Source organism: Notothenia rossii (genome assembly GCF_949606895.1).
Source record: "Notothenia rossii genome assembly, chromosome: 7".
Lineage (NCBI taxonomy): Eukaryota > Metazoa > Chordata > Actinopteri > Perciformes > Nototheniidae > Notothenia > Notothenia rossii.
In genome coordinates, this window is record NC_136905.1 from 1,379,132 (window position 1) to 1,400,842 (window position 21,711).

The following is a 21,711-nucleotide window of genomic DNA, read 5'->3' on the forward strand; positions in this document are numbered from 1 at the left end:
GAAGGAGCCAAAATAGTTTGTATTTTTTATTTTTTGATATTCAATCTCTTCTCTTAAGATATTAGAACTTCCTATCTCAATATGTATCCTTTTATTCAAATTAAACCTTACATTTGTGCTGCCAATTATTGAGACTGTTTCACAGCTTTATCTTAAATATTTAGACTTTTGTCTTCACATATAGATTACATAGGATGAACAGCACGATCCACTCTGCTGGATTCTGCCCAAATCGGCTCCAAATGCATGCAAACATCTCGCTGTATCCATACTCCTGCAGTTGTATTGTTCTGGATTCATAGTGAAGTGTATTAGATGGTCTGCACTCTTATTGTTATGTATTAAATATAAAGTCAAATACCCATAAAGTCAGAAAAGAAAAGAGTCTCACTTAAGGAAAAAGGTTCTGAACCGGTGAGAGTTCTTCATTTGCACATAAACATGGTCAAATATTTAAAGTTGTGACCAGATGGTGTCGCCCTAATCCGTGTATCTACGGTCCGTTTGTTTTTCTTTATTACACAAGTTAGCGGAAGAGCGTCTGAGAGGCCTTTTTGTTTTTGTTGTTTTTCCTTACGAAATGGTCTAATGGTCATTGGAGCGAGGGGCGGGGCGAAACTCGCGCAAGTGATTTCAAAACAAAAGCCCTCGTTTGCTTTGATCGGTGATAATATTATAAATAAGGTGAATTTAGCGATCACAACGAAAACGGCCAAGACACACATTGAGCCCAGAAAATGAATGTTATTAAGGCTGTCAATATAATAAGCCTGTGTCTAAAATGGACAACATTGTTAGGAGATTTAAACGATACAGCGATTCTGCACTGCGGTCACTCAGCCGTCTCTCCACTTTGTTTTTTCAAATCAGCTGCTCTTCACTTGACGGAGAGCACCAGAACGCAGCTCCGGCACTTCAGATAAGGAGCCGTACACAGGTATAACATTATGTATGACAGTAAAAAAAAGTTAACTCTGTAAACTCGAGGCACTGGCAGCTTAGTCATTTGTTCATCACCACTCAGCTTCAAACAAGCCAAGAAAAGCCGGCATAACATGGGACAGTAAAGTGGGAGGTGCTGCTACCTGTCTGTCTGAAGGGACAGTAAAGTGGGAGGTGCTGCTACCTGTCTGTCTGAAGGGACAGTAAAGTGGGAGGTGCTGCTACCTGTCTGTCTGAAGGGACTGTAAAGTGGGAGGTGCTGCTACCTGTCTGTCTGAAGGGACTGTAAGGTGGGAGGTGCTGCTACCTGTCTGTCTGAAGGGACAATAAGGTGGGAGGTGCTGCTACCTGTCTGTCTGAAGGTACTGTAAAGTGGGAGGTGCTACTACCTGTCTGTCTGAAGGGACTGTAAAGTGGGAGGTGCTGCTGCCTGTCTGTCTGAAGGGACTGTAAAGTGGGAGGTGCTGCTACCTGCCTGAAGGGACAGTAAGGTGGGAGGTGCTGCTACCTGTCTGTCTGAAGGGACTGTAAAGTGGGAGGTGCTGCTACCTGTCTGTCTGAAGGGACAGTAAGGTGGGAGGTGCTGCTACCTGTCTGTCTGAAGGGACTGTAAAGTGGGAGGTGCTGCTACCTGTCTGTCTGAAGGGACAGTAAGGTGGGAGGTGCTGCTACCTGTCTGTCTGAAGGGACTGTAAGGTGGGAGGTGCTGCTACCTGTCTGTCTAAAGGGACTGTAAAGTGGGAGGTGCTGCTACCTGTCTGTCTGAAGGGATTGTAAGGTCGGAGGTGCTGCTGCCTGTCTGTCTGAAGGGACTGTAAAGTGGGAGGTGCTGCTACCTGTCTGTCTGAAGGGACTGTAAAGTGGGAGGTGCTACTACCTGTCTGTCTGAAGGGACTGTAAAGTGGGAGGTGCTGCTACCTGTCTGTCTGAAGGGACTGTAAAGTGGGAGGTGCTGCTACCTGTCTGTCTGAAGGGACTGCCGATGTCCGCACCGCTGTGCAGGAGACGTGGAGGGAGGGAGGGTAGAGAGAGCAGAGGAACTTCCCAGTCTAATCTCCCGACCTGATATTTTTATTTTGTATTCAATCAATATATTTTTGGAAAGGGAAACTGTGCGCAAACAGCAACAGTAGATATATATTCATTTATTTAAAAAAAAAAAAAGGTAACAAAAGGGCACTTTCTCTGGAGGAAGAAAAAGGGCCTGCATGGTGGGGATATTTGTCTTTGTTATCATGTTTCATTCCCAGTTTGTTTTTCAGCTGTTATTAAAAGATCTTTGTGCTCATTATTGTCTCTGTGTGTTTGTGTCCCCGGCTTTCTCTCGTTTTAATCTGCACAAACAAACTGAAACTGGTTCATATCACACTGTGCGTATACAGTGTACACACACCAAGTGTGAGTGTACAAGTTAGTGTATTCCTTGCCCTCGCATCCAGGAGAGAAACTTCAAATAAGGAGACAAATGGAGTCTCTGAGAAGGTTCAAACTTTGATTAAGTTACGTGGTAATAAAACAAGCAGAAGGTGAAGAAGAGAAAACGGTCGCGGCCGTGGAGAAGAGGCTCCACTAAGCTCTGTCACCTGACTATATATCTAATTTGGCTCCTCTTCAATGGCGGCTGTGGTGACGTAGGGGGTCCACCCGCCTCCGATCTTCAATGTCCGTTGTTGCGCATAACAGAGGATTCTGACATTGTACATTCAATACATAACTAAACACGCCTTTTCTCCTCATATTCTCTTTCATGACTTTTCATTTAATACATTTTATCGGCTGTAATCGTGTTTTCCGTAAAACCTGAAGTCAAGCTTACTGTTGGTATTTCGGAAATCTTTTCCGGAATAGCTTTTCAAAATAAACTTTAACCACAGGCGAAAGCTAACCGGAAGTATTTTCACAATAATTATATTATACAGTTATAAAATGACTATGTTTAAATATCTTATATCATTAAATATTGATTTGAATTTCTAACAATACCCACCGGTGCGCGAGCTCTCTTTCGCTCGCGCACGCACACAAAGTGGCTCGTGCCACACACACACACACACACACACACACACACACACACACACACACACACACACACACAGAGCAGAGCTTGAATGAAACACAGAGACCCAGAAGTAAGCGACTTGCACTCACGAGGCCTATTATGTGCAGAATCCCTCTCGCTTTCAGGTGGTTTTGATTGAGTGTCCACACGTGGACGTTTAAGGACTAAAAAACTATCAATTTTTTACTTTGCTGTTAGCAAATAATTTGGCGCTCTAGCTAACAGGAAGTCACTCAAGTGTCACAAAGTAATTTAGCCTATGGGTAGGTCAAAAATCTAATGGGTGCTGGCTATTGGCCTAATCACCAGTTTGTTTCACATTTGCATTGATGTAAGCAATCATTTTTGTAATTTAATTCAATACAAATAACAATAATAATTTAAAAAAAAACATATTTATTGGGGGTGCTTAGGGGGGGGTGCTTTTGGCAATCCTGGGGGGTGCTTCAGGCGCCGCCCCTGGGGTGAGCTGGAGAAGGACAATTTTTGTTGACCGCACGCACGCTCGCACGCACGCATACAAGAATATACGCATATGGATATTATGGACTATTGCATTTTTGCTTTGGAAATAAAAGGTCAAACGCATACTGTTGGAAAGACTGAGTTTTTGCGCGTCCACAATGTTTTTCTCTTGTTTAGTCCTTCGCGGCACTTTGTTTGGAATATTACTGCCGCAATATTAAGTCAACAAAAAAGACTTGTACCACAGCGTGGATCTACGGAAATCGAGGATATATACGGAGATTTCCTAGGATCGATCGGTGACGCTGTGGAATTAAAAGGAAACATTGAAACGCCGTGATCGCCGCTGTATTGAAGAGCGGCAACTCTACTTTTTGTAATGCTATTTTATTTCTATTTACATTACATTACATTTAGCTGACGCATTTATCCAAAGCGACTTACAGTAAGTACATTCGACCAGGAAGATACAACCTTGAAGAAAACAGAATCATATAAGTACATCAGGTTTCATAGAGCTAAACATTTCAAGTGTTACTCAACTGGCTTTAGATAAGCCAGCCCTTTATTAGTAGTGCTTTGTTAGTAATTCTATCTCTGGAAGTGGAGTCCAAAGAGATGAGTTTTCAGTCTGAAGAAGATGTGTAAGCTTTCTGCTGTCCTGATTTCAATGGGGAGCTCATTCCACCATTTTGGAGCCAGGATAGCAAACCCACGTGTTTTTGCTGATGGGAACTTGGGTCCCCCTCGCAGTGCGGGTGCAGCGAGCTGTTTGGCTGATGCAGCTTTAAGATGTTTACATTTTCGATTGTTTGATTCTAGTGTTTTAACTGTCTAATGTACAATGCCTTGTCTTTTGCTGCTGCAGCGTAAACATTTCCCCAATTGGTTTCAATAAAGTACTTCTTATTTTATCTTAATCTTCAAATATATTTTACTTTAAAAAAAAAAAAAACATTGATGTAACTACATACACATATCGATATGTTGTATAAATATTGCAAATTGAAACCTTTGTTAACCACTAACTACCAAAAATTGCATTTCTATCCTGTTATTAATGCATTCAAATCATGATTCAAATGGCCCGCCACGAACTTCCGGGAACTTTCTGAGTCTCTCTGAACCACGTGACGATCAAGCATTCTGGACTTCCGCTGTCACAACTCTTCTCTCTACTGGACCAGCCAATCAGAATAGACCTTCTCGAGTTCTCCGATTGGTTTGTTTTGTGGCACATTTGTAATGCTGTGACAACTTGAGCGAGCAGGCAGGGAAAGCTGAGCACAGGCTGGAGAGGTCGAGCGAGGGAGAGAGAGCGCGTGCAGCGGTCTGCTTGCGCACGGAGCAGGAGTTTAATGAGAGGAATATATTTCTCTGTGCTCAAAAATGTTCAAGTGTGCGCTCAATAGCATTTTCTATGCTCAGCATGTTTCATTGCATGCTCAGGATGGAGGCACAAATATAACGCCATACACATGAGGGGGTTCAAGGGAATGAGCATGCTGATAAGTTAGCAAAAGAGGCGTTAGAAAAGGAAATAGCAATACCAGTTTCACTTGGAGAAGGAAAAGGAAAAGCAATAATTAAGAAGAAGGGTATGCAAATATGACAGACAAGGTGGGAGGAAGAGCCTGATGGAGACACTGGGAACAGAAGGTGAGGCGGTAAGAGCTACCAGGAAGAGAGTGGAGCCTGATGGGGACACTGGGAACAGAAGGTGAGGGGGTAAGAGCTACCAGGAAGAGAGTGGAGCCTGATGGAGACACTGCACTGTAAAAACTGTTGCTTTGGTAAAACTTAAAAAATATGTGTCAAGTGGTTCCAAGCAATTATAGGAGTTGGGTAAACTCACTAATGTGATTTTGTCTGCATGTGAAAAAAGATAAGATGAGCCTACAATTAAAAGCCAACATATTAAGTGTAACCAATGCAAATTACAATCTGCTAAGAACCACATAAGACAAGAGTACATAAAGTAAATCATAAAACACAATTTAGTTGGACAAACTCTTCCTGATTTCAATCCAACCCTTTGAATATTTGATAGCATTGAAACATTGCAGCTTAAACAAATATATTTAAAAAAGAGAACGTTATGGAAATGTTAATACATTTTATTAACAGCAGCAGAAAGTGCTTTCAAACGGTTTTCATAAAACAGTAACATGTTTAGAAGCACAACACATAACATTAACATACATGTAACACTGACACAGGAGAAGTCTTAGCATTTGTGTTAACAACTTAAAGTTACTCTTAAGGTAAGTGCTGCTAATGACCTACAAAAAGTTAGAACTTATACTTAAACAGTATTTTCTGTTTGTTAAGGCTCCTATAAAAACAGAGACAGTTGACACAATTGTGGCTTTTAAGAACAATGTTTGTCATGTCTTAACTAAGCTTGAGGACTGATCAAGGGGTTTGTCAAGTTAAGCACATGGTGTAGTCCCTAACGATAGCTGAGGATTCTGGGTAGTGTAGTGTCTTCTGCCATCCAAAAACTCCGAAAAAATATTTGTTACTCCGAATCGAAGGGGAAAAATACAAAAGCATTGTACACAATTCAAACCAATCAATGTTGTGTAATTAACAAGGATAATTTGGTGTTTTTGAGTTGATGAGTAGTGCAGATATCACTGTAAAATCAATCGAAAGTAAGGAGAATACTTACTTCTGGGTGTAAAATTCTCCGTTATCCAATGGGAATGGACGCTCGTAATACAATGATCATTATCTTTTAAATAACGTTAACTAAAGGGAACAATCTATTTGACACAGCTGAAGCTCTGGCCTTCCTTAAAAACTAGACATTTTTATAAAAATCACAGTTGTATTACACACAATGCACTGTTTTTTGAGAACAAAAATTCGTAACTAATGTAATTTTTACATTCTGACGACAAATACAAATTATTATGAATACAAATAAAATAAAAGAAGCCTCCCGTGAGTTACTACAAGCTAAAAAGTAGATTTTAAAACGTTTTATAGAATAAAAGCTCACTGCAGGACGTTGTAGAAATGCGTGTGTGCACCACAACAAAGGAGCCTTATTCACTTTACATATGGGTTGTTTGCGTGGTGCCGACACTTACATTTAACAAAGTTCGTGACTCCACCACACAATGTGGCGTTAAGGAGTCGTGGTGGAGTCACGCATTCTGGTGAGATCAGGTTGGATATTGTGTTCTTGCTAAGCAGTATTTTATTTGGAAATGCTGTTGTTAGTCTTCGCCATAAGGTTGTGTCAAGAGAGAAGAAGAAGCATAAGAAGAATAATTATTCTTCTGTGGTTGTAAATAAGTACGGAGTTAGGCTAGTAAGTTGAATTAAGTGTAGCTGCAGCAGAGCAATGTAGGCAAGACTTCAACTTAACTGATTGTGTGTGGGGGGGAACCCCATAGTTCAGGGGTTGCCCAGAGTTCAGGGGTCTGCAACCCGCGGCTTTAAGCCCTCTGCTCAAAAAAAATAAGAAGGAAATAAAATAAAATGCAAATATTTGTACGACTATTCATATTTTGTTGCACGGTTGAAAATGTTTCGTATCTTGTATTTTGAGGTGATACTGTGAAACAAGTTAAAATAAAAACGGTTTTAATTAGGTCAACTATCATCCTGCTACGGTCCCGCGCCAGCGCCTTTTCTTGCAGGTGAATAACCTGACCCCCGACTCGACGAGCAAACTGGATAAATCAAAGAAAAGAAAAGTATCGGAGCAACACAGGGGGTTTAATTCTGCGTGAACAAATGTGACCGGAGGTCTCCTCCCTCTGTGCCACTGCTTGGCACCGTGCCAGCTTACCAATTGTGCTTCTTCTTCTTCTTCTTCTCTTTTTTAATGGCGGGTCGCAAACAGCTTTTGGTTGCATACCGCCACCTACTGTACACGAGTGTGTATCATCATGTCAGTCCTCTAATAAACCAGCATATCAAAAAGAAAACCATAAAATAAAATAAAATAAAATAAATAAAACAAAACAAAAAACAAATAATCCATGGTCTACTGTTAAATTCTTTTCCCTATCCCAGTTTCCCTCAAAAAGGTGAACAGTGCTTTTCTGATAGCTCTTACTCCTTCTCCTTCTGTTCCCAGAATACCTGCTACATTCCACTCCCTCTTTGCCTCTAAAACTGTATCCCTTAATTTCCCTCTTTCAACTCTATAGGTGACACAATGTAATAAAATATGTTCCACATTTTCCCTAACTCCACAGTTCCCACACTTGTCACTGTCACTTTTCCCCATGACATACAGCGTACCATTTAATGCAGTGTGTACCAATTGTGCTTACTGCGCACCGGCTATTTAAACTGAGGTGCGAAACTGTGGTGGCTGCAGCCTGGCGTGGTGACGCAAATTGTTTGGCGTGGCAGCGTTCATGTCCGACCTACTCTCTACCGGACAGGTACTATAATTCCACAAGTGGTGATAGGATGATATGGTGATACACACTCTTGTACAGTAGGTGGCGGTATGCACCTTAAAGCTGTTTGCAGTCCGCCAAAACCCGAGAGAAGAAGAAGAAGAAGAAGAACAACAACAACTTGGATCCATGTGGCGTCTCATCGCTACGGTTCTCTCTCTCTGTGTGTTCCTGAGAACGTGTGTGTGTGAGCTCCACTGATCCATCATCTCTGTGTCTGGATAAACCTCTGAATGGACTGTGCTCTCTTTTCTGGAGCGTTTACCTCGGACTATAGGAGCTAGCTTAGCATGCCAGCTGGAAACACGTTAGCAACACTAGTCAGATTGAGAGTTTGATGGAGAGAGAAACGGTGTGTTTAACGGAGTCTGCAGGAAAAGGTGATCTAGGAAACATGAGTAAAGTCCAAATGCTGCTGTCGTTGAAGAAGCAGCGACTCACTGCTGCTAATGAGGAGATATTTGCTCTGTTTGAACAAACAATAGCAGAGCTCGAGGAGGAGCTGTTTCTTTCCAAAGAGGAGAACAAGAGACTCCAGAAACTACTGGACGCGGTTTTACAGCCTCAGCTTCGGATACACAGAGCAGGTCTGTTCCCTTTACCCTTAATTAACACTTTACACTCTTCAGTAGCACTTTATTATCACATTAATAACACTTTAGACCAGGGGTACTCAAATACAAATCTTAAAGGTCCAAAAAAATGTTCAATGAGACAAAGGTCCGTTTATTACGGTCATTCAAACTTTTAAACAATTGCAACAAGATTCTTAACACGAGGTTGCAAAAACAAAAGTAATCTGTATGCAGTTTTCATTGTTATTGTGTCTGTGCTTGATCCCTCAGGATTTTATCGATACCGGTACCGGTACTGCTTATCGGTATCGGTATTTTTCGATACTCTTATCGATACTTTTCAATAATTTGGTGCTCAAAATTATAGACATGAAAACAAGATGTGAAGATTAAACAGTCATTCTATTTTAATTGCAGAAATAACTGTATAACTTATACACTAGCTTCTCAGAAGCAGACACAAATAAATAATAACTTAAAGGGGCCTGGTTCGCCCTATCATGCTTTTTGGGGTTTCCCCTCAGACAGAGGATGAAAAGAGGCATTTTTTAACATTTGTAAATCATTTACATCTTCATCCAGACATTTCAAACTGACAACCTAGCTCGACAAGAGATCGTTAAAACATTGTCCTACAGTGACATCATGCAAAACTGTGATACGAAGAAATTGGTCAAAAGGCTAAGATGGCAAAAAGATAAAGGCGAGTACGTATATTATTCTGGATTGTACTTTTAAATCATCACAAAATAAATGATGTGCTGAACTGAAACACGTCAACATGTGTCTGAAGGTTTAAACATAGAACAACGTATTTGAGCTTAAAATATGTCAATTCCTAGTAAACGACCAACAATTGCTGAACCATACATTGAAACGTTGACCTTTAACAACATTTAAATGCAGTTTTCCAATTCACAATGACATCTGTAAGTTTAACTGGTTTATAAAGTATTCAATGAAAGGCCAAATTATTATAGGTGTAGGAGCTCACATTAATACACTGTCAGTGTTAATAAACAAAAAAAAGACAAGACGATGTGCCTGCAAGATTGCACTCAGGTAAACAAAACATATTACCCGTGCGCAAAAAAACATATTACCCGTGTACCTTCGCTCAGGCCACATTTACACACGGCGCGGCTGAAGCCCGCTAGCACTATTAGCACTAGCACTGCGTCATTAAGTTGCTTGTGTCACCCCCTTTACAAGCAACTAATTGAGTACATAGATTGCACCTTGCACTATCGCCACTACATTTTTTTAAAGTGCACCCAGACCTTGGATCGCTTCGCTCTGTCCGCCATGCCTGCGGGAGTCTCACAACAATAATAAGAGCGCTGTTGAGAGAGATGACGAGTGGCATTTACAGTGGCCAATCAGAGGGGTCTCAAACCGGATACATCACACGGGATGAGGGTTCCCAACCAACCAGAATGGTTTAAAGTTAAACGAAGGAAGTAGACGTAACAGATATACCGATAGCAGCACCGTTTGTCCAGCGGCTTAACGGTGTACCGATACCGTCCAATCAGGTACCGGTATTGACTTAGTACCGGTTCTCGGTACCCATCCCTAGGGCAGACACACACAAGACAGTGGAACAGTCGGACATGCAGAACGCTGTTTGCAGTGGACATAGCAGAGAATTTTGACTCGTTGTGTTGCGGCGATATCTCGCAGATAACAGATAATACATATGAAAAGTATAATTTGCTCAGAGTCCAGAGACAGTTGTGGTTCGGTCCGGATACGGACCGGAGTCCGGACTTTGAGGATGCCTGCTTTAGACCCTTTATCAGCACTTGCTGCAGGTAGTACATCCTGAAGTAAAAGTACACCACACTGTGAAAATACTCCATCACAAGTTAAAGTACTGCATTCACATCGTAAGTAAAATTATGTAAGTATTATTAGACACATGTACTTTATTATAATAATTAAAATATATTATGGAAGAGCAAACCTACCAAAATAAATATATTTATAAAAATACATACATTGAATAATATGCCATTTAATGTACTGATTTAAATATGACCCATGCATGTGGGCACTAGTTGGTTAAATGTGACATACATTGATACTTTAATTTTAATGTGCTTCTTTATTCACCTTTTCTTTTTAAATGTGTAAAAGCAAATAAAAACAAATACTTTGCATTAATTCAAATTGCGGGAGAATAATTCATAAAGAAATCAATCAATAAATATTAGGGATGCTCACTCTCTACCGATCGATCGGGCTCTCTAAAAATGCCGATCGCATGACTTAAAATGATGACGTAAAATACATGACACTTTTCTCTGTGCGCGGCAAAACAAGCTCGCCAAAATGGCTTCACCAGTCTGGCAGTATTTTAAGGTGTCCGAAAAGGACAATAAAATAGCGGTATGCAACGTGTGTGAAGCAGAAATCCTGCAGCTCCACCCGCTGTGACGGACCGGTGAGCGGAGCACACACTAAGAGTTACACCTAACACACTTAGCTATTTGATCTACCTCTGGAACAAGCTGAATTAGGTATAAATAGTGTTCGAATTACCCATTTGCTTTCGGGGGAGCCCTATTTATTTATTTTTTGGCAATCATATAGGCAGACCTGAAAGATGTATGTTTCCTGCATTAACATGCATTAACATTGATTGCCAATAATCCTTGTATTATTTTAAGAATTGGTAACACCACACCATAAAGATTCATTTAAAAGCAAAACAATGGGGTGCAAACTATTTACATTGCAATTATAATTGTTTAATTCTTTGGATGTTATTTTCTTAATTTACAAAATAACAATGTAACTAGTTGATAAATAAAAAACGAACACTGAAGGCCTTCCAAAGACCAGGGGCAGAAGTATATGGTGATTTAATCGCAGTTATATCAATCAATGTTAACTTGGAAAACCACACTTTTTATATTTTAACTCAATAACATTAGGTGACATTATTGTGGCACATCAGTAAAGCCTTAAATAGAAATATATAAGGTGGCAGACTTAATGTAATGAATTTTAACTGAACAATAACTGAATGAGTTGGTTTCACTCTTAGACCAGCAGGGGTACCAAATCTATGCAGACTGCTGCAATAAGTACATTAATTAACTGTCTCATCGATGTTTGTCTGAATGAATATGATACTATTAACAATCATATAATTCTGTCAATCACTGTTATGATTCACATATTCACTTATTATTGAAAAAACTATATTGGAGGAGTTAATGATGAATGTTCCTCAAGATGCTTGCTCACCCTCCTTCAAATTTGAAAGAATTAATTACTATCATATATCAAAATTCATAAGAATCAAAGGAACAGTTCAGCGCCCCACAACTTTACTGCAAACAGTTACAACCTTGACTTTACACCAGAAAGAACACGCATTAAAGAAGTGCATCAGTTAGGGTTAAAAACGTGTATCGTGCTAAAACACATCGCTGCAGTTATTATCCAGTGGAAAGCCCTTACGTAGGCTACTGCTGGCCTAGTTATATGAAAGTTACTTTTGTTTGGCTGGGCAGTGTAGTTTTACATACCGTCTTCTTTGACTTTCCCAGTACTTAAAACTGTTATCTCAAAGAAAAAATATGTATACACATATTAAGACCCAAAGCTTTAGTGCGTTTTGATTCAATGCTGAGTACAGCCAAACTTGACAGTCTATTCTCTGTCATTGTAGACGGCAAATACCTCATTCCTTCCGTCTACTTACTTGGGTCCGATCCGAATCATAGACCCTCCGAATGCTTTTTGTTTTGCACCGTCCCGTTCAAATGGAATCATATTTCCACGCTCGCGCCAGAGCCGGGGCAGGGGTTACAAGACTCGCGTCTTGTGCTGCATTCACTTGCACTCGGACATTAAAGATTTTCTCTCATAAATGTCCGATGAGCCACAACTTTTATTTCAAAACAAAGCTGCCAACTGGGATGGCAAGGCTATTTTTAGGGTGGCAGTTGCCACCCCATGTCACCCCGGTAGATCCGCCCCTGCCAAAGACACAAGCAAAATATGTTATAAGACTTCTTTATTGTCAGTTTATTCTTTTAAATTGAGAATAGAGAACACTGATAACTAATGTTGGTGCACATTTATATAAGTTTGATTATGATCAGGAATATCCCATCTGTACTTTGCAGTCCTGTCCCAAGTACAAGTTAAGCAGCTATTAATCAACGTCTACATTTAGTACATTTAGTTTGCTACCGTCGACAGACTAACTAACCCCCCAGTGAATTTCTATCCACCAATGATTTGCAATGATTTTGCCTCCTTCTTCACTGACAAAATTCAGAAAATCTGACAAGCAGTCAGTGCCTCTGTATCAGGTACAGAAAATGTGTTGTCCCTATGTCCACCTAATATCAATACAAACACCATGACACAATTCCATCAGATTAATGATAAAAACCTGGAGGACATTATTCAACTTCTGAAATCCTCCTCCTGCTGCCTTGATATTATTCCAACAATATTTTTCAAAGATGTTTTGCCTTGCATGGCCTCAGATCTACTTCATATCGTAAACAAATCTCTTCACTCAGGTATTTTTCCACAGGCCCTGAAAGCTGCAGTCATTAAACTGCTCTTAAAAAAGAATAATCTAGACGCTTCAGTGATGAACAATTACAGGCCCATATCAAACCTCACATTTCTAGGTAAAATCATTGAAAAAGTTGTTTTTCAACAGCTGAGTAACTTCTTGCAACTGTTTCGATGTGTTCCAGTCAGGCTTTCGTCCAAACCACAGCACTGAGACTGCTCTTGTAAAGATCTTCAATGACATCCACTTAAACACAGACAGTGGCATAACTTCAGTGTTATTATTAGATCTCAGTGCTGCGTTTGACACTGTTGACCACAACATAATACTAGACCGACTGGAAAACTGGGTGGGACATTTTCGGCAACAGTTCTACATTGGTTTGAATCCTACTTAAAGAGCATCTTGCAGGTTTTTTTTTTTTCTACATTTATGCTTAAACTTGCTTGAAAATTATAATAAAAAAAAAAAGTGAATGTAGGATTTGATATGTTTTACGAGAGATAAGGAATTCAGAGGGAAAGGAGCAATTTTGAGCTCTGCTCTTAAAAACGGCTTTTTTTTAAGGTCATACGTCAAACGCGTCATATTACATCACACAGGGTAAACATCTCCGCTCTCTGACCGCGGGTATAGTTAGTAGTTGCGTTGAGTAGAGCGGTTGTGTTTTAAGGAGCTGGTATTTTTCGGTAGTTTTACATTGTATTTCTCCATTTGTAATCATGGTGCAGTATTGTGTTTGTGCAGGTTGCACAAATACCAGCCTGTCAGGACATCGAGTCCACAGTAAAAAGGACCGGAGCTAGCGTTCGTTCCTGGGTGCGTTGTGCATCCACCTCCCTGCAGCACATACTCTCCACAGCTTTATCAGGAAACCGTATTACATCTCTCTCCCCACCCCCCCCTTCGCTGCTCTCTCTCTCCCCCCTCCGGTACACGGCACCGTAAGACATAGTGTGGAGTTGCATTAGGTAACGCTGTGGTGGCTGTACTGCTCCAGCCGTCTCCTTTGTGTTTGTTTGTTTCCCCCTGTCTGTGTTGTTTGTGTGTGCGTGGTGGCTGTCACTCCTGGCTCCCGGCTCAACCTCCACTTACCTGCTGCAATCAGCTGTGCACCTTCCCCGACTACACACCTGCTTTCCATCAAGCCATTTACAACGGCATATCAACGGAGGCTCCACAACCTTTCTCCGCCAGATCGTCAAGTATCAACCGTATCTCGCGTCTCTCCTCCGGTACACAGCACCGTAGTGTGGAGTTGCATTCGGTAACGCGAGATACGGCTGATACTTGCGGATTAGTTTCTGTTATGGATCAGTATCAACAGTCCTGCCACTAACGTTACTATATTATCAATACTACTTTAGTTATAGCCTGATATATAATAGCTAACTTCACAATGTTGTGATGTGACGTTAGCTAACATTCTGTAGCTAACGCCGGTCACTCACCAAGATAGCTGCCCAGTTCTCCACTGGTTCTCCTCACACCACAGCTCCATTTCTCTCCCATGGCCGTTATTTCTTCTAATCCTTGGCTGCTCCTAGTCTCTTGGACGCCTAGCAGGCTCATAATTATAAGGTTGTGGTCCGTCATATGCATTCGAATATTCATGTTCAACTTCTTCTGTGTCGAAACTAGCATTGTGATCCATGTTTATTAATACGTTACACCGGCCGCTCTCCCCCTTGTTTCCCCCATGTTACGTCACACGCGGGAGGTCACGCTCCGAGGCTTTTTTATGCGGAAGTGAAAATGTCTTACAAAAACGACGCCAGATGTCACTGTAGTGTATATTTCTGTATATTTATTGGGAAATCTAGTGTATTCATCATTTTCCTACGCATTTATTCACAGGTGTCTTTAATCTGGAAGTTGCTCTTTAAAGGACAGAAACAACTTTGTTTCTATAGGTAAATACAAATCTGAGTTGACAAATATGACATGTGGGATTCCTGAAGGCTCCATCCTGGGGCCTCTTCTCTTTAACATATACATGCTACCACTGGCATATATAATGCAGGGGTTCCCAAACTTTTCAGCCCGCGACCCCCAAATTAACAGTGCCAGAGACTGGCGACCCCCTGTCGACGGGGGGGGGGGGGGGGAATGCACTTTGTTGTAGTTATCCTACAGAGAAAAGAAAATGCACTTGACTTGGAATGAATGTACAGTATGCATTCAAAAGTGCTGAATAAATGTGTTATGGACCCATAATAGTGATTATTATTTAAGTTAAGTTTTGCCATAATCATGTCTTTTTCCATAATCAGGTAGCTGAACAACAGTGGTAAAAAAAATTCGGCCTTTCGGTTTTCGGCCAACTGTTTCCTATTTTCGGTGTCGGTTTCGGCCAAGAATTTCCCATTCGGTGCACCCCTAATATAAATAAACTTGCCTTGCCTTACATATAGTTTATTATCATTTGTAGTCATGCATAGTACTGCCTTCCTGATTGCTTTATTTTTGAGACACCTATTCTGTAACTACCTGGGTTTTAAGAGAGTCAAATACCCTATGTGACTGTTCAGTCTCATAAAACATGCTCAATTTACTTTTTGAAAACACAAGCTCACAATAAAGTCAGATGGGAGATCTACAGAAGCAAAGTGTGATAGACAAAGATGCATTCCTATATTAAACAAACCGAAAGGAAAACGTTGTTGTTCCATGAGGCAGTTGTAGCCATAGCAAATGGACTAAACTTCAACCTTCAACTACCTGCTGCCTGAAATCCCTGTGACATCACTGCAGATTGTTGTAACCAACTAGCTGTGTGGGACATTATCACAATACATATTTAAGTTAATTGACTTGGATTGTAAAGGTCTTTCGCTGTTGTTACTAGCTTTGTCAACATGCTTTGGTGAAGGCCTATTCTTTCAATATGATGGATATTATTAGACGTCCACAAGGACAACATAGGTTGTTTGTTTTACTGTAATTGCAATGCTAATACCAATTGAGCATAGTGGTAGCACTAACTGCTAACAAGGTTTTGATATTCAGAGTCTGGCTGTTAGTGCTTGCTAGCACGTTATGCTATTGGCTTGATTGTACATGCTAGTGTGATAAGGCCTATGGAAGATGCTAATGTTATTTAACTTCTAGATCCTTTCATTTTTTACTTACAGTGAAACTCAATATGTTTTTTGCATACTGTCTGCCAATCACTCTGTTTTTTAAATATTGAGTTAAAGTCACACATTTTAGAACATTGATACATTTCTTAAAGCTACTTTCCTAACAAACACATGCAGTTGTAGCAATCGCTACGAGAATGCACTCTGTGTGAGCTGCACAAGGCACTTTGCGGTAGATTCACGTCTCTGATGATCTGAAAAGCTAAATGATGTCAGAAATGTACACAGCTTTTTCTTGTGTTGAAAGAGATCAGCAGGTCAATGTTACTTGAGCTAGTTTATAGATGTATCATGGCATAGACAAATGTCTCCTATAACCCACAGCCTATGGCTGTTACTGGTGGGTTATAGCATCATTTTATATCTGAATTGTGCTCTGGTAGGAATTCACACCCAACATGTTAATAACAGTCCAACATTTTTTTTTAACTCTATTGTTTTACACAGTTTTTATAACGTGAAATTCATATATTTAACAATTAAATCGTCAAATTAATACCAATGTAGCAATAAAGTGAAAGTCAAAATGTGTTAAGTAGTTTTGTTTTTTTACCATAATAGGATAGTCAATACCTGTGTTTTTCAGTTTATAAATGTAAAGTAGTGGTTAAATTAAGCAAAATTACAAAATATATATTCTTTCTTTACTCATATATTTTCTTGCAATTATGAATTTTTTTAAATGAGTATTAAAGTATTTGATAGTGATCTATAGCCATAATAAAAGTATTTTTTAGTAAAATTACAGAAAATGCTGCCAATAGAAAATCATTTATTTTTACGGTTAGTTTTTGCATTTAAAAACTGCTAAAAAAACTGATTAATAATGTGTTCCCTTTATTTTTATTTTTTTTAAATACATGACACATTTCAATGAACCGTTTATTCTTGTAAATTGATTATGATTTCCTGTAATTATGAAATACAGCAAAAAACTATAATTTTTTCTGGGGAAAAACTGTAAAAAAAAAGATGTTTACGGTGTGGTACTGTATATAAGAAACACACATATTTGAACATTTAGCAGGTTCCCTCATCCATAATCATTTATACAAGTGCAATTTTGAACATGGACAGCAGGAAAATGCAACATACAAAATAATCAAGAAACAACATAAATTAAACACTGATAGGGAACATTTTACTGCACCATCATTACTGTTACATAGGAAGGTGCCGTCAAATGTTCTGTTAATACTTGCATACTTTTACTTAAAGAAGGTTTGAATGCAGTATTTTAATTTGTAACAGAGCATTTTCATTCTTTACTGTAGGCGTAGTGTATCTGTGAACGATCCAAAAATAGAATTCATTGTTTACATTGCGGCTAGTGCTACGCCAGAAGAAAAAAACCTTTTACATTTTTAACTGGAAGTGGAAAGGGGCTGGGCTACATGAGGTGACTTGAGCCAACACAAATACACAATAGGTGGGACTAAGAAAGATAATGTGAAAATATAAAAACAAAGGCATTAATTAGGGCTGCAAAATGTCCCCCATTGTAATGGTGATGAGATTTTTAAATGCTAACACTTAACAGTTTGTTCTGACTGTGTGTTTCCTGTTTCCTGCAGACGTCCAGCAGCTGGTGGTGGTTAAAGAAGAGCTTCTCCCTGACCAGCAGGAGTGGAGCACCAGTCTGGACCAGGAGGACACAGAGCCCCCCCCACACATTAAGCAGGAACAGGAGGGAGAGCAGCTTCAGGAGCTGGAGGAGGCTGATATCACCAAGTCCACTTTCACTCCTGACCCTGTGAAGAGTGAAGATGATGAAGAGAAACCTCAGTCCTCTCAGCCTCATCAAAGACAAACTGAACACATGGAAACAGAAGCTGATGGAGATGACTGTCGAGGACCAGAACCAGCCAGGAACTCAGATCCAGAGAACAGTTTACAACCAAATACTGAGGACCACACTGAAGACTCTTCTGAACATGACACTGGGGACTCTTCTGAACATGAAACTGAAGACTCTTCTGAACCTGAGACTGAAGACAGTGCTGATTGGAAAGAGACCAGAGAACCTGCTTCAGGCTCAAACTCACTGAAAAATAGACATGAATCTGTCAGTGATCCACAACGTAGTGCTGAAAAGAAACCATTCAGCTGCTCAATCTGTAAGAAAGCTTTTTCACTGAGTGCATATTTAAAGACACACATGAGAGTCCACACAGGAGAGAAACCATTCAGCTGTACAGTCTGTAAGAAAGCTTTTTCACATGGTGGAAGTTTAAAGAAACACATGAGAATCCACACAGGAGAGAAACCATTCACCTGTACAGTCTGTAAGAAAGCTTTTTCACATGGTGGAAGTTTAAAGAACCACATGAGAATCCACACAGGAGAGAAACCATTCAGCTGTACAGTCTGTAAGAAAGCTTTTTCAATAAGTGGAAATGTAAAGACACACATGAGAATCCACACAGGAGAGATACCATTCAGCTGCTCAGTCTGTAAGAAAGCTTTTTCACGGAGTGCACATTTAAAGTCACACATGAGAGTCCACACAGGAGAGAAACCATTCAGCTGTACAGTCTGTAAGAAAGCTTTTTCACATAATGTAAGTTTAAAGGACCACATGATAATCCACACAGGAGAGATACCATTCAGCTGTACAGTCTGTAAGAAAGCTTTTTCACATGATGTAAGTTTAAAGGACCACATGATAATCCACACAGGAGAGATACCATACAGCTGCTCAGTCTGTAAGAAAGCTTTTTCACGGAGTGGAAATTTAAAGTCACACATGAGAGTCCACACAGGAGAGAAACCATTCAGCTGTACAGTCTGTAAGAAAGCTTTTTCACATAATGTAAGTTTAAAGGACCACATGATAATCCACACAGGAGAGATACCATTCAGCTGCTCAGTCTGTAAGAAAGCTTTTTCACGGAGTGGACATTTAAAGTCACACATGAGAGTCCACACAGGAGAGGAAAAATAGATCTGCAAAGTTTGTGACAAAAGATTTAAATGGCGTAATCGTTTAAAAAGACCAAGTGTGTTGGTAAGGGAATACATTTGTCTATTTTGTATCCTGATGCCGTTACATGTAATATGTTACTCCCTAAGCCTGTTTTCACCCGACTGCAACCGATTCACTAATAATCACAAATGTTCATTTCTACGACCCCTTGCCTCGACTATTTCTTGTTTAATAATCGTTACATCTCCTCAGGACCAAGTTCCTGTGTCCTGCCTTTAACTTTGATTTTTAATAGTTTGTTTTACTTCGCATATTGACTGGCTAATGTGCCATTTTATTTGTGTTTTACAGCTGTTTTTGTCTGCCTGTCATGTCTGTGTTTTATCTGTTGTAACTTTGTACATGCTGCCCTTCTTGGCCAGGTCACTCTTTGAAAAGAGATTTTAATCTGAGTCTTTTACCTGGTTAAATAAAGGATATATATTAACCTGCTTATCACCCACTGCTCATTTAAGGTGGACTGACCTTTACAAGGGACCAGCTAGTCTTAGTGTCTTAGATTAGAATCTTTAATGACCACACAGCCAAGCTGGTGGAATTCGTGTTCAGTGCAGATTATTACAGCTTGTTCCATACAATTCAACATACAATAAACAGACAATAAAAAGTACAACACACAGCACAGGGCAAATACATACATCATGACATATATACTAGGGCTGTCAGTCGATTAAAATATTTAATCGCATGATTGTCCATAGTTAATCGCGATTAATCGCACATCTTTTATCTGTTCTAAATGTACCTTAGAGGGATATTTTTCAAGTTTTTAATACTCTTATCAACATATGAGTGGACAAATATGCTTTATGCAAATGTTTATTATCATTTGAACAATGACAAATATTCTCATGAATATTAAACACAACAACCTCTGAACATTACAAATATTCGCCTCAATTCAATCTGGAACCTCTATCATACAATACAAAGTGTGTGTGTGTGTGTGTGTGTGTGTGTGTGTGTGTGTACACGCGCACGCACGCACGCTGCAATCATGTTGCGCACACTATCCGTGCTGAGTGTGCTGACTTCTCGTACTATGTCCCACTGTCTGGCTACCTGCATAAAGTCAAGTGCTCGGCGCAGTTGTTGGTGAAGTGTCGCTCCTCTGTTTTCATTGAAACAGCTCCTTATATCCGTTAGCGCAGCTAGCTAGCACCAAATGCTAACAACAACCACAATACACGTAAGGTCTCTCTCTCGCGCCACACATACACACACCCTCCCGGTCCTCCCAATGGCCAGTCGGTGCCTGCCGGTGAGCGTGGAAGTGTGGTCTGCCGCAAGCGGGCGGCAGGAGCGGGGCTGTCAGCATCAGCTTGTAGATGGTATTTTAAACTCGATGCGCTCTGAAACTACGGGGCGGCCGAGGACAAAAAATACACATGTGTTAATTGCGTTAAAATAATTAGTGGCGATAATATTTTTTTGCAGCCCTAATATATACATAAAGTTCAAGGTGTGGTGGATTGTGATTGTTCATTGGGGTTATTTAAAGTCCATTTAGTGTTCGTATTGCAAAGGGGAAGAAGCTGTTTTTGAAGCGGGCGGTTTTGGTCGGTGGACAGTGACGGCAGAAGTTGGAAGACATGGTGAGCTGGGTGGGAGGGGTCAGAAATGATTTTCCTTGCCCTTGTGACAGCTCGTTGGTGGTGAAGTAATTCGAGTGATGGAAGGCGACTGCAGGTGATTTTTGATGCTTTATTGACAATACGTTGAAGTTTATTTCTGGAGAGGTTGTCTGAACTCCTGTACCAGACTGGGATGGATGATGTGAGGATGCTTTGGATGATGGCTGTGTAGAACTGGATTAGGAGATGTTTCCTCACTCTGTATTTCTTGAGCTGCCGCAGAAAGAATAGCCTTTGGTTGGCGTTTTTGTAGATGTGGTCTGTGTTGGTCTTCCATTTGAGGTTATTGCTTATGTGAGTGCCAAGAAATTTGAGTGATTCTGTGGTGGAAATGAGTTTGCCGGAGATAGATAGAGGTGATTTGGGCTGTGGCTTTCGCCTGAAGTTGATGATTATTTCTTGGGTTTTTGCTGTGTTAAGTAGGAGGTTGTTTTCTGAGCACCAGGTGACTGCTTGATGGATCTGAGTGAGGTATTGTGTTTCATTATTATTTGAGATGAGTCCTGTTATTGTTGTGTCATCTGCGTATTTATATATGTTGACTGTGGGGTGCTGAGATGTGAGTTGGTTTGTGTAGAGTGAGAATAACCAGGGGGATAGGACACAGCCTTGTGGAGCTCCTATACTGAGGTGCAGATATGGAGTTGTTCATTTTGACCCGTTGTTGTCTGTTCCAGAGGAAGCTGTGGATCCAGGGACAGATGCAGGGGTCAGTGTTCATGTCCATTAGTTTATTGAAGAGTTTGTCCGGGTTGATGGTGTTGAAAGCGGAGCTGAAGTCCAGGAACAAGATGCGGGCGTAGGTGTTGGGGGATTCCAGGTGTTGTCGAGTGTGATGGATTGCCAGGTTGACAGCGTCATCCACAGATCTGTTAGTTCTCTAAGCAAATTGATATGGGTCCATGAGGGGGGAGGTGCTGGTTTTAAGGTGCCT

At 40.4% G+C, this 21,711-nt stretch overlaps 2 protein-coding genes across 2 annotated transcripts in view; one reads left to right on the plus strand and one right to left on the minus strand.

Annotated features, from left to right (window-relative positions):
• Positions 1-21,711, minus strand: part of LOC307013548 (uncharacterized protein) — a gene marked incomplete at its 3' end in the record, with an annotated part of 315,140 nt that overhangs the window by 115,941 nt on the left and 177,488 nt on the right. The gene's annotated exons all lie outside the window — the stretch shown is intronic.
• On the plus strand, positions 8,429-19,509 carry LOC307046848 (uncharacterized protein). Its single transcript, XM_079693505.1, has 2 exons — positions 8,429-8,480; positions 17,732-19,509. The coding sequence occupies exon 2, from the start codon at positions 17,977-17,979 to the stop codon at positions 19,099-19,101; it is 1,125 nt and encodes a 374-aa protein (XP_079549631.1). The 5' UTR covers positions 8,429-8,480; positions 17,732-17,976; the 3' UTR covers positions 19,102-19,509.